Genomic DNA, 13,600 nt, shown 5'->3' on the forward strand with positions numbered 1-13,600 from the left:
GGTTAGAACCTAACTGGATTTAACTGCATTACGTGGAATTTTATTTCTTTATTTTAAATACAACAAAGAATAGATGTAAAAGATGTCATTTCATGGGCTCTGTCAATAGTGTCTTCAGATCTTGAGAAAAATGAATGAGCCCAGGGCTACATATGTTTGCACATTTAATCTGTAGGTAAAAACAGTAGCACAGTTACATTTTGCTTAGCCCTTGGACAAAATTCTACTGTTTCAAACAGATTGTGAAACCAAGTCTTAAAATGGCTGAGCGTTTTGTGGAAATGCAAAGTTTTAGTAGCCTTTCTAAAACCGTGTACGTCCCTAATATTTTATTTGTTAATAATTCATGTTGCACTCCTCCTCTTAAGGTATTTTTGAAAAACCCTTATCCTCCTGAATGGTTCTGAAAAGGATCCATCCATACTCAGGGGAAAAGTAAGTGACAGAGATATTAGTTCAGGTAGAAGCTGTCTGCTTATGTAGAAGCGTATTTAAGGACTTCTAACTGTCCTGAGCTGGCTTACTACTTGTACTGTTTCTGGGTAATATTAAAAATCATCCCATTCCTCCCCACCCCCAGGTTGGATGTTACTTACATATGAGCTAAAGTAGTATTTTTAGTTCAACATTTAATGTCTCAGTATGTGTTAAGTCGAGGCTTCTACTTCCCAGGGGTCTGTCACTTCTGTGGCAGCTACCTGTCACCTAACGTTCTTCGCAATGGTGTATGGTCTTTTGACTTTAACAGTAAGAATATTTGCTTTTGGAATGATTCTAGGTTAAGCACAAAGTTTAATTTTAAATTCTCTGACGCATGAGGACGTACACAAAACTCACCCTCCCTGGGTGCCGCTAGTGATGGCCTGTATATTTTACAGTGGCTGTATTGACTTTGGTGACAAAGACCCAATTTCTTGGGATGCCATTATGACTCTTGCTCCGGGATAAAGGGGCAGTGTAGAACTCTCCGGGAAGATGTGTGTTTAAGTATGATTCAGCCACCAGTATTGTATCCATTTCACTTTTCTCTGGTTCAAGAATGTCGCCTGCTCTATCCAGAGATTGCTTTTGAGAGGACGCCGTTAGCTGTATGCAAGGACTTATGTATACATGCCAGGAAATAGCCCTAAAACCTACAGCCTTCTAATTCCGAGCAAATGGTGTTTACAGTTTCAGCCTCTTACGAATTAACGGAGCAGTTGAGAACCAGGTATAAGATATATATTATGGAGAAAATACCAAGAAACCATGGAATTCATAAGTCTCCTGAAACATACACTTCTCCTAAGGCTGCAATACATTTTAGAGTCTGGATTGGAAGACTGAACAGGTCTTTTTTTTTTAAAGGCAAATTCCTCTGATGTTAAGAATATGCGAAGGATTTCCATAAATCGTAAAGTATATAAACGCGTGTTGATACAGAACACACACATATCCGTTACCTGAAATACAAGGTTACCAGAAAAAAAAAATTCCTTTTTGAATTAGTGGTAAATTGGTTCATCCAAGTTCGCAGTTTACTTTCACAACATAGGTGTGCAGACAGTTTGTTTGGATGTTTAATTTTTTCCCCCATCTGTTCTGTCTGGATTATTGATTGAGCAGTAAGCCACTCTGGGGCACACGTCCCCTCCTTACAACTGCTTGCCGTGGCTGCATTGTGTGGCCTGGCGGACAAGCTGAGAGAGCTGCTCCTTCAAACTTCCAGTAAATCCCAGTTGGTAAAAGAACATTGGAATGAATATGTTTTTTGAAAGTGCCCCTTAGCCAAACAGATATTTACACTGGGAACTTTAATCGATGGTACCATTTTAAAATCATAGTTTATTATTTAATATCATTCTTGAAATTAGTAACCATTCAAGAGCTACTCGTGGTGATTTTTATTTAACTCAGTTGGCTGTTTTATACATGGAAGTGTCTACAACAAATATTACCAAATATCAATCAGATGTTATTAGAATATTTAACAGCAATTGATACCTGCTCTGACTTCCTTGAATCCAGTTTTTATTCCAGCAGAAAATGAAGCGATCTCCAATTCCTGGGGGAAAATTGAAACGAAGTCTTGTTTCCTAGAGTTTGTGTTCTGTTTGGGTGTTGATTTGATGTGACCTCTTATCATTGTTTAATATTTATGTTACTTTTAGTGTCCGGAATAACCTGTTGTCCTTTGTGTCTGTCTTTGGCATTAAATGTGGTTACAAAGTAAAGCTACATCCACGGTGACAGGACAATAGGGGTAGAAGGAAATCCCAAATGTCTGCATTTGTGTTCAAACCTTGAGCTTAGTTTAAAACGAGAGTAACATTGATTTTGTGGAAAAGAGACACTTTCTTCAGATTAATTCTTTAAGATAAGTCTTTCAGTGGATTGCTGCTCTCGGAGCAGGTTTTGATCTGCATTTATATCCAAATTACATGGTAAGTCACAGGGTCATGGACTTGAAATGCACTTTGCATTGTTGTACCACTGCAGGACCAATTACACTACTCTTTGGATCAGCCCTCATGATAACCATGAAGTAAATTAGCCTTTTAGGAAAAAAAAAATCATCAGAGGTATCCAGAAGGAATTGCAAATCCCAGTAGGTTAAAGACTATACATTTTATATGTTACTGTAATTTGTGGCGAAATACGTGCTTTGAGTAAGGGAGAAAAATTATCTTTAAACAATAACATAAAAGAGGCTGTGGATTTTAACTCCACGCTGGAATTTCTAGAGCATTTCAGAGTACTGTATTTTGAGACAGTTTAGATTTAAGGAGAGAGAAAGGCTGTTTGTGGACAGTGGTGACGTGTTTTAGATTCTGTATCCACATGTAGAATGTTAGGATCACTTTCGTTTTTATTTCTTGTGTTTTTCATCTTCCAGCTGTTTGGAGGTGGGAGTTGAACAGAAGTCTTTCTTTTTAATTGATAACAAAGACTCTTAGATAAAGAGGGCTGGCTGAGTCTTTAGGGTGTTTTCTCCTGAACGTTGCTGGACTTTAAATGTCGATAAGATAATACATTACATCGGGTTTGTGCGGTTTACAGTAACGTAGCAAACAGTTCTAATTATAGTGTTATGTATCTATATATTCATTAAAATGCCTAGGTTCAGAAGCAAAACCACTTATTTTGAGAATCAGCATTCATTTTACAAAGCTAAATAAAATATATTTTCTTTTATCAAATAGATTTTTTTACAATGCAGTTTTATTTTTCAGTTGCTTATTTCTCTTCAAAAATAAAACCCTTTTTTTATGTACTCACTTTCCCTTCTGGCCGCAAACCAGGTATTTAAACAAAAATAAAGGATTGCCAGTTTTGCCAGCTGGGGATGAGAACCCGGCTGGTGAAATGTGGGTTCGGGAAGCAGTTAATCCAGCTTTTATGCTTTTTATGGTTTTATGAAAAAAGAGGTTAAAAACCACATTTGGCTCTTTTTCGCGTGCGCCACTGTTTTGTTGGTGTTGTAGGAATTCAGCAAAAGGTTACTTAGATTTTAAAATTGTTTGTTATTAGGTAAAATCCTGGGTCCGTTAGATTAAGGCCCACAAACAGTGCATTCTACTAATTGGACATGAGATAGATTCTTGAATAATCAAAAGTCACTGGTATTTAAAAATTACACATACAACATTTCCTCTCGCTTAAGAAAGTGCACAGGCCGAATTCTTTCTGCTGCTTTAGGTTATTTGTTGTTTTCTCTGTATTTTTACATTACTCATTTCAAACAAGTAGAAATTTGAAGTATTTTTAGCTAATGATGAAAACTAGAATTTGTTGTTCTTCCCCGAAATATTCTGCTTAGTTTGTTATTCTATAAAAGATTTTCGAAAAAACGTAGGAAGTGGACCTGTGTTCATATCTTGCTAATGTAGTTCCTGTTCATCTTGGAACAATGATACAATTGAATTAAAAATCTTTTCATCACATGTGACAACCACTGCTGAATTAATCTTTAAGTAACATAGCTTTTTCTCAAAATTATATTCTCCACGCATATAAATACCTTGTCTACCCAAGTGCCTTTCATAGTATTTATAGGTAATCATAATGTAACCATCTAAAATGTCATGTTCAGTCCAAGACATAATTGGTAAATTTTAAATAAAAGTCCCATGGGAGTAATCCTCAACAAGTTATTTACTCAAACTAAGACAGTCTGCAACACGAGCACTACTTTGTTCTGCATCAAATTCTTTCTTATGTCATCAGTTACAAGATTTTTTTAATCGGTAAATTTCGTGGGTCTGGTTTTCTTGATCTTTTTATCCCAGAGCTATTTATCCCAGAGCTAAGAGAATAAGATAAAGTAAGCTTTAAGATTATTCAGATATAGTAGCTTAAAGTAAAATATTGAAAGATCCAAACAGATGAAGAAAACTCCATTGAATGAGGAACATACCTAATAAAAAGGTAAAAATCAAAATTTTCCTAAGACAAATGGCAAGCCATTCTGCCCCAGTTTGAATAGGTTGCTCCCACATAGCCTGATAGTGTCATACCATATCTTTCCCAATTTATGTTGCATGTAATGTATGTTGGGAAATAAATTTAAGGGCATATACCAGAGTCTGTGAGTTTTGTTTGTGTTTAACTGAAATTTGCTTGTGGGCTTACTAACGCTTTGGATACAACTCACACAGTACATCTTTATATTCACTTCGATGACTGTTTCCTTAAAGACTTGAAACACTAGAGGCCTCCAGAAGTTTTCAGTTTTCTTTTTGTGGTGGCCGTGCCCTGACCTCATCTGTGTTCCATCGCATAACTCCTGTCTTTCACCGTCTGGTTTGTATGACTTCGCTCTTCTCCATGCAAGAGGGTGTAAGGCTCATTATATACCCGGCAATCAGCACGGTGTGACTGCAAGTTAAAGTCCACATTAATGGAACCAGAATGAAAAGTTAAGTAGGCCTAAGAGAAAACGTGCAGATACGCAAAAATTTTTGTTTGATCCGTAGTGTACTCAGTCATTCACTTGGAATCTGCTGTGTGGCCTGTTCCCTTCCTTGTACGCTGGCCACTTCTGGACATATATGGAACATTTCGCCTATCTGGTGTGATTTAAATCTTTTGTAGGATACCTTACAGTTTAAATGTCAAAGTGTTAGAAGAGCCTACCTAGGCTTCGAAGGTTAGGATTCACTTTGTTGATGTAAAAGTCTTACATTTTATAAATACTGCTGTAAAAGTTAATGTGGAGTAATGAATCTTTTCGCTGGTTTCGCTCTTAGGTGTTAGAAGACAATGACTATGGCCGAGCCGTGGATTGGTGGGGACTAGGGGTCGTCATGTATGAAATGATGTGTGGGAGGTTACCTTTCTACAACCAGGATCATGAGAAACTTTTTGAGCTAATACTAATGGAAGACATTAAATTTCCTCGGACACTCTCTTCAGATGCAAAATCATTGCTTTCAGGGCTCTTGATAAAGGATCCAAATAAACGGTAAGCCACAAATAACACTCACTGAGTTACTGACGAATGTGGTTAGAAATTGTGATATGGAAATTAATTCAAATGTAACTCACTCCAAGGAGCAATGTATTTGGTGTAGACATCTTCCCACTGAAATACTGACTTATTTTTAACTGCGTAATACAGAACACTTAAAAAATTTCTGCAACTCTTTCCTAACTTGGGAAATTTTATGTAGATTTTACCAAATAAGGATTTTGAGGGTTTTATTATCCGTACCGTGAGTGAACGATTGCTTAATTGCCCTGGTACTTGCTATTGTGGGGACAGAAGTATCCCCTTTTTTCCCTTTCAGTCTCTGGGCCTTTATATTTATGCTAATTTACATAATAAAAAGGATAGAACCGGCTCTGTATTCTCCTTCCATCCCAACCTGTGTTAACATATCCAGCTACTTTTTTTGTCCATTGTAGATATTCCTTTCCATGTGTGGCTGGAAAGAACTAAAAGCAAAATATGTTTACACACTTTGTGTTTCTTTTGTAGCTACAACTGTCACCTGAAGAATCCTACAGCCCTTTGCTTAGCGAACTGTAGCGTTCTTTGTTCGTGTTTCTGTGTTCATTTACACATACAGTTTATAAGTCATATATGAAATGACTGTTAATATAAAAATGTCCCTTAATCTGTGTTTGTGTATTCATGTATACAGCCGTCCTTTCCTCTAGGTACATACGCATATCAGCGTTGCTCTAAAAATCACTTAGGTGTTAAGCTCTTGAGGATTATTTCTTAGATTGCTAAGTCTTCCCTCACATAATGATTTTTTACAAAGTTCTGTTTTTGGTTGGTGTTCTTTGTGTATTAGTTGGCAGACTGAATTAATGAATGAAGGAAGGAATGAATCCTAAAATGTGATTTTTGTTTGCTTTAGAGATGGTTTCCATTACACACTTCTAGATTTTAAATTTGTGAGGAGCATGATTTTTACCTTCAGAAATAAGCAGACTTAATAAAAGAGATAGCTTTTGCTCGTGAGGAACCTTTCTGACATGTGTTTTATAATCCTGGTCATGGAGATCTTACCTTATATTTGTAAAGTGATTTTGGTTTCTTTTTCAGGGCATTTGTGTATCTGTTGTTCCCTTTGCTGTTTCAGTAGCCTTGTAGAGTTGATAGGTGGATATTATTCTCATTTACATTTGATTGAGGACGAAGCCGAGGCCGCTAGAAGGTGAAGCGGTTTATCCTACAGAAAATTCCTATAGAAGAAGAGCAGAAATCACCTTTCTTGGTGCCTATTTGCTGTTTCTCTCGTAGCTTATTTGCAATGCGTCAGTTTCTCAGTTGGTTCAGGTTTTGAAATGTGTTCCATTTAGTGTGATTATTTCACAATTAATGTAACACACAGCACTTGGTGATAGGTAATCTTTAAACAGAGCTAAGATTCCCGTTTTGTCTACTTGATTTAGGGATCTAATATTTGGCTTGGATTTCAAGAGCAGCGAATTTTTTACTGCATCCTTTCCTGATGACTCCAGGGAACTTAGCCCTTTCCTTGATGGCCCCTCTAAGCAGCTGGTAGAGCAAACTTGTGTCTGTGGTTCTCATGTCTGTGTGTCATTCATTTTCTTATCCCCACCCCCACCCCCGGGGGAGGAGGGAGATAACACAAACTAGATACTTGATAATTGTTGAATAAATGTGAGGTACATTCTAGAATGTTAGTGGCCTGGTGAGTAGGACAACTCCTAAAGGTTTACCCACCCAGAGGTTGGTATCATCTAAAGAGAAGCTGGGGTGTTCTTTCTCAGTTCTCTGATGTTCTCATTTAAGATAGGGGAGTCATTCTCCCTCCACTGTTGCATTGCAATGTTGGGAACGGAACGATGAGCAAGACAAATCATCTCTGTTCTAGATAGTCACAGAATAATGCAAGACAGAAAACAGGTACTCACAGATACTCAGACCTACATACAAATGCCTATTGAAATTTATTAGCTCTGACCAGGGGGCTGGAAGAGTTGGGGAGGCGTAGGGATGCTCATGCAGAGAAATTTACATGAAAAGAAATCCAGGGGTATCTGGGTGGCTCAGTCAGTTAAACCTCCGACCCCCGATTACCACTCAGGTCATGATCTTGCGGTTTGGGAGTTCGAGCCCCACATTTGGCTCTGCACTGACAGTGCGGAGCCTGCTTGGGATTCTCTCTCTCCCCATCTCTCTGCCCCTCCTCCTCTCTCTCTCTGTCTCTCTTTCTGGCTCTCTCACTCTCTCTGTCCCTCTCTCAAAAATAAATAATATTTGAAAAATAATAATAATAATAAAAAGAAAAATCCAGAGTTGCAAATGAACATGGCATTTGAGAAGTTCAGCAACTACAACTACTACTACTATGAGTTGGGTAATGTTGGGAGATGAAGCTGAAATGGTAAATTTCAAAGACCTTCTGCTTCTGAGAAAATATTTAACCTTTATTCAGAAGGGGATGAAAAAACCAGTGAGTTATTAAAAGTAAGAGATGGTATAATGAGTTTTGTGCTAGGAAAGGTGAAGGGCCAGGGGCAGGTAGGCAGAGCAGTTGAGAACACATACGGGATTGTCCAGATGAGAGATGGGGATCCTCCAGAAGCAGTGAGTAGGACTTTGTGAATAATGAAGGAGACCTGGTGGGGACGTTGAAGGAGTCTCCTGCCTCCGTGCTTTCCAGCTTGAGTGATTTGTTTGGAGGATGGAGTGTTATTAACGGACAGGGAGCACAGGCAGAGGGCTGGGGGCGGGGGGGGGGGGGGGGTGGGGAGAGGGGAGGGTTTACTGACACCCGCTCCGGCTGTGCCGAGTCAGGTGTCCGTAGAAAACCCAGATGGAACTGAAAATAGTACCAGTGCTAAACAGAAATGCAGTGGCTGAATATATGGTTTGGGGACCCACGGATGTCTCGGAGGCAGCTGGGGCTGGGACAGTCGTGGGCAGGGTTGAGTACAAAGGGAAGACGGCCTAGGACAGAATCCTGGGAAGCATCACAATTTAAGAGGTAGGAAGAAGAGAAACAGCCACTAAGAAGACCCTGAAAAGTCTTTGGAAGCCTCATAAAATAGCATTATCCTAGACCTCGTTATTCTTCCTCTTCAACAATTTTAAATACTGCCTGAATTTTTTGAGACTCTTTACTGAATTACTGTCAGTTCTACCAGAGGGTCAGCCATCACTTGCTTTTCTTTCTAATGCTCCATTACTTTATGCTCATTCTATCAGTATCTCCTTTATCCTCCTGCACGCAGTTCATAGGAGAAGCGTGACCGTGTGTTGCATTCAGTAACACAGGAAAATATGAATTCCATGATGTTCCTAATAATGAAGAATCCATAGTCGCTGAGGATTGAGTTTGGCATTCTGATATTGGAGTTTACTATTCTTAGACATAAATATCTTAGTGCAAATCATATTTTGATATTATTTTGAAGTCTTAAATTGTATATTAAGGAGTCATTGACATTGAAGTTTTTGACAGTTTCACACTTGGAGGAAGCTTGTGTTAAAGAGTCTCTCCCAGCTTCTAAAATGGCAGTCTAAGATTATATTCTTAGACTTCACATAGTACTCATGGCTGATACTTTAGTTTTTTATGTATTTGATAAATATAGATTAAATGCTGGCAATGTCCACAGCCAAGCTATTGCTAGAGAACTGAGGGGTGACAGAAAATGAATAACTAAACTAAAGCTGGATTAAAACCTCCTATTTACCAAATGATTACGGCTCTCTATTCCCAGCTCCCACCTCATCCACTATCTCCTGTAGAATTCAAAATGAGAGCGATACAGAAATAAAAACAATAGCGTAAGGGTGAGAAAAGACAGTGAACTTCTGAGTTTTCTCCTGCAGACTACTTTGATTCATACTTTGAAATGTTAAGTTCTCTTCAGAAACACGTGTTTTGGTGTCTCTGCTTTTCTGGCTCCCTGAGTAGGAGCTTAAAGTGCTTTTTGGATAATCCAGGGCTGGTCTCTGCCCTCAAAAGAATTTGCAGCCTAACCGGGGAGGGACACATACAACTTGGAATAGAATGAAGAAAGAGGAAGGTTAGGGAGTGGAGTGCTGGCGTTGACTAAATACGGAACCACCAGTCGGAGAGTTCTGCATTCGATCACCGCTAATACCGTCTGGTCCCATCTAGAGTCCCTGTCAGCGCTGTGGCTCATTCTGCACGATCTGGGGATGGGAGACCCATGGATCATTACTACAGATAACTCAGATATCAGCTCATTGTTCTATTTTCTATTCTGGCCGTGTGTCAGGGAATCCCAGATTCTTCCCAGTCGTGTGTTCCTTATGCCTAAAAATAGATTGTATTATTGTTTGTTTATCCTGACCTATTTGTGTTTCTTCCGACCCAGTGGTGTGTGGGAGTTGGCATGTTCCAGCTCTTAAGAGCCAATTATTAAATTTCAGGAATTTCATGAGCTGGTTGTTTTAATACAGTCATTATTAAAAATCAAATTACATAAACTTACAAAAGTAAATCAAGTACATTGAAAAGAAAGGTGATAAACACTCAAAATTCATCACTCCTTGATAATGTTGTTGCATTTTACTATTCTGATGTTACTCTTGTCTGTTGTGTCTGCATAGAAATACTATGTAATGGTTTGCTTCTGTGTACCTGTTCCCACTTCTGTGTTGAGTGGCATCAGGTTGCTAACTTGAAATTGGCCATGTGGGGAGTATTCACATCACCACAATGGCAAACTTTGTACGTCAGGGCTTGATTTATTGTTTTTCAATTAGGTATAAGTAACTAAGTAGAGAAGATGTTAATAATATGGTTTACATTTTCAAGCTGTTCTGTCTGTATCTGCTACATTGTGACTAGCGCACGTGCACCGCGCACACACGCACGCGCGCGCACACACACACACACACACACACACACAATGAAGAAATACTCTCCCACTGTTCCCAGATGATTTACCATCCATCAAGGAGGTCACCCACATTACTGAGAAGCAAGTGAAGTTCTGACATGTGCCTTTTTGTATGACTTTCAAATTCGTCTTCACCATAAACGAAAAGATCAGTTGGTATTCGTGCTGGAGACACTCCGAGTCAGTGAGGGGCTGTGGAGTTCAGCAAAATTAACAAATGTTCTCTTTGAGCATCACTTGGCTAATTTACAATAAAGGACATTCTGTATTTTATTGCTCTTTGAAATTTTGTGCCTTGCATCCTTTATATCTGTAAAATCCATAACAAATGTATGTATAATATGCATATGTAATATTACACATGCATAATTTTCCCCAGAGAGCTGGCTGTTAAGCACTTAGCAGCCCATACTATTCCTTTTATTTTTCAAGTTTTTATTTAAAGTCTAGTTAACATATATGGTAAAATTGGTTTCAGGTGTAGAATTTAGTGATTCATCACTTACATAAAACACCCAGTGCTCATCCCAACCAGTGCCCTCCTTAGCGCCCATCCCCCACCCACCTCCCTCCATCGACCGTCAGTTTGTTCTCTGTAGTTAGTCTCCTACGGTTTACTTCCATCTCTCCTTTTTTCCCCCCTTCCCATATGTTCATCTGTTTCGTTTCTTAAATTCCACGTATGAGTGAGATCATACGGTGTTTTGTCTTTCTTTTACTTTGCTTAGCATTATACTAACTCCATCCACATTGTTGCAAATGGCAAGATTTCATGCTTTTTGATCGCCAAGTAATATTCCATTGTATATACATACCGCACCTTCTTTATCCATTCATCAGTTGATGGACATTTGGGCTCTTTCCATAGCTTGACTGTTGTCAATAGCACTGCTGTAAACATCAGGAGCATGCACCATTCCTAACCATGAACAAGACTAGAGAGAGCTTTTGCTATATCAGTTTGGATTTAAATGGATTTCTTTTCCTTTCTTTTCTTTCTTTCCCTGTTCTTTTTTTTTTTTTTTCCTCCCCTTTCTCTCCTTCACTCCCTCCTTGCTTCCCTCTGTGTTATTTTTGCTTTTCTCATTCCTTCCTCCCAATGACTGGTACACACTATATGAAACCGAGGAAGCCAGAAAACACCTGAATTTCACACTGTGCCACCTATCAGTTAAATAAGAGTACCTGCAAAGATGGGGGGAGCATCCTTAAATTCATGATTTATGTTGCAGCTTGCATAATAAATTACCTTGCAGTGATATTTCATAGATTAACCTCGTTTCTATGGCAGTTCATTTGCGCTATGAAAAAAGTCCGTGAGTTTCTGTCTATTAGCAATACTGTACAAATTGCTTTTTCTAACTAATTAGGTAGTGACTTCAGAACTCAGGGTAACAAGGATGCATTTTGACACGAGTGTTACCAAAATAAATTTGGCTTATAGAATTGACGACGGTAATTGCTACCATTTCTTGTGCGAGGTGCTTGCCTCTGGTTTCCAACCCTTGCGGTGATCCACCAGGCTAGTGTCATTGTCCCCACTCTACAGAGGGGACACTGGGACTGAGCAGCTTGTTCATTGTCACACATGTCATAAGTGCCAGAGCTGGTTGCCTGTTTCAGGTTTGTCCCCAAAGCCTGTGCTCTCTTCAGCTACCACACTGTCCCGAGGCTACTTCTTATTAATAGCACATTAGGGAAATTAGATCTTATGGCAAAAGCTCTTTATTGGTTTGGCTATTTATCTCAAGGACTATTTATCACACAGAAAATTACATTTCACAAAAACTTTTTGTTTTGCCTTGGGCTTATGTAAATGTTGTAATGCGCACTCACTTTTGTTTCTGTCTCTTAGCCTTGGTGGAGGACCAGATGATGCAAAAGAAATTATGAGGCACAGTTTCTTTTCTGGAGTTAACTGGCAAGATGTGTATGATAAAAAGGTAGGTTATTTTCATGGCATAGTATTTCTATATTTTGGCTAAAATGAATTGACAGCAAAAAAAATTTTTAAGTGAATAAAATTCAATGATACTTTTCATTTTTACCCCCTACATTTGATTGAATAGAGTATTGAAATTCTTAGCACAAAAATTTATTGATAAGTTTGACTCCCAAAATGCATCTTGAAATTTTATTCAGCATGGTCACTTGATTTTTCTTTTGTCACAGTGATGGTAGTTTGCTACTCGTTGTTTGCTTGGTATTAAGAGAAAAAATAAAGAAAACAATGTTGTGTTACTCTTTAAGAAAACTAGCAAAAAAATCATGTTTTTCTTTGTCTTTATGTCTTTAATTTTAGAGTGAGCTCTACAAGTTTGTTTATACAAATCCTTATTTTAAAAGGAATTGAAAGGAATTTAGTTTTAATATTTAACAAAGTAGTAAATATTTTTCTTATTTGAGACTTCTCTGTTACTTGAAACAATTTTAATGCCCACAAAATGGGTGCTACTAATTTTATAACTTTATTTTTATTGTAATCTTATTACTTGTTTTTAATACTATAATTTTTGCCTAGGAACAGGAAATTACTGTGTCTTGTCCTTCTTTTTAATTTTTGTCTCTTTTGTTTCTACTACTTCTGGTATTGTTAGTACAGGCACTGATTTTGATTTTTTTGTTTTCAAATGCTCATATTAAAATTTTACTGTGAAATTTTTACGCAGTGCAGTATTTGCTGCTTAGAATCTTTATCTGGTTATTTTGTGTAGTTAGTTTCCATTTATTTCAGTTTTCCCTATTTTTCTCTGAAACATATATAATCAACATTTGTGAAATGTCTGTTTTGTGCTAAATATTCTCTTCTATTAATCTCTAAAGTGAAGATAGAATGATATCATATGACTTACAAGGAAGAAGACAAGTACCGAATTTCGGCATTGTGTTATGGGAATAGAGGGTGTGGTGATTTTTTAAAAGCACTTCTTGTAAAATAGTTGCACGATATTAAACATTTCTCCTCAAACTTAAACTGCCATGTCTTGGGGCACCTGGGTGGCTCAGTCGGTTAAGCGTCTGGCTTTGGCTCAGGTCATGATCTCACAGTTTGTGGGTTTGAGCCCCGCATCGGGCTCTGTGCTGACAGCTCAGAACCTGGAGCCTGCTTCGAATTCTGTGTCTCCCTCTCTCTCTGCCCCTCCCCTGCTCATGCTCCGTCTCTCTCTCTCTGTCTCCCTCTGTGTCCGTCTCTGTCTCTGTCTCTCTCTCTCAAATATAAACATTACAAAAAAAAAAAAAAAAGACAACAACAAGGGCACCT

At 38.3% G+C, this 13,600-nt stretch overlaps 1 protein-coding gene across 3 annotated transcripts in view; it reads left to right on the plus strand.

The window, feature by feature from the left end:
- Positions 1 to 13,600, plus strand: part of AKT3 (AKT serine/threonine kinase 3) — a 308,798-nt gene that overhangs the window by 257,469 nt on the left and 37,729 nt on the right. For all 3 annotated transcript variants that reach the window (XM_043568301.1, XM_043568303.1, XM_043568302.1), the window contains 2 exons: positions 5,229 to 5,443; positions 12,194 to 12,281. In XM_043568301.1, the coding sequence (XP_043424236.1) occupies positions 5,229 to 5,443; positions 12,194 to 12,281 (303 nt within the window). The remainder of the gene's footprint in view (positions 1 to 5,228; positions 5,444 to 12,193; positions 12,282 to 13,600) is intronic.

Source organism: Prionailurus bengalensis, chromosome E4, assembly GCF_016509475.1.
Source record: "Prionailurus bengalensis isolate Pbe53 chromosome E4, Fcat_Pben_1.1_paternal_pri, whole genome shotgun sequence".
NCBI classification, from domain to species: domain Eukaryota; kingdom Metazoa; phylum Chordata; class Mammalia; order Carnivora; family Felidae; genus Prionailurus; species Prionailurus bengalensis.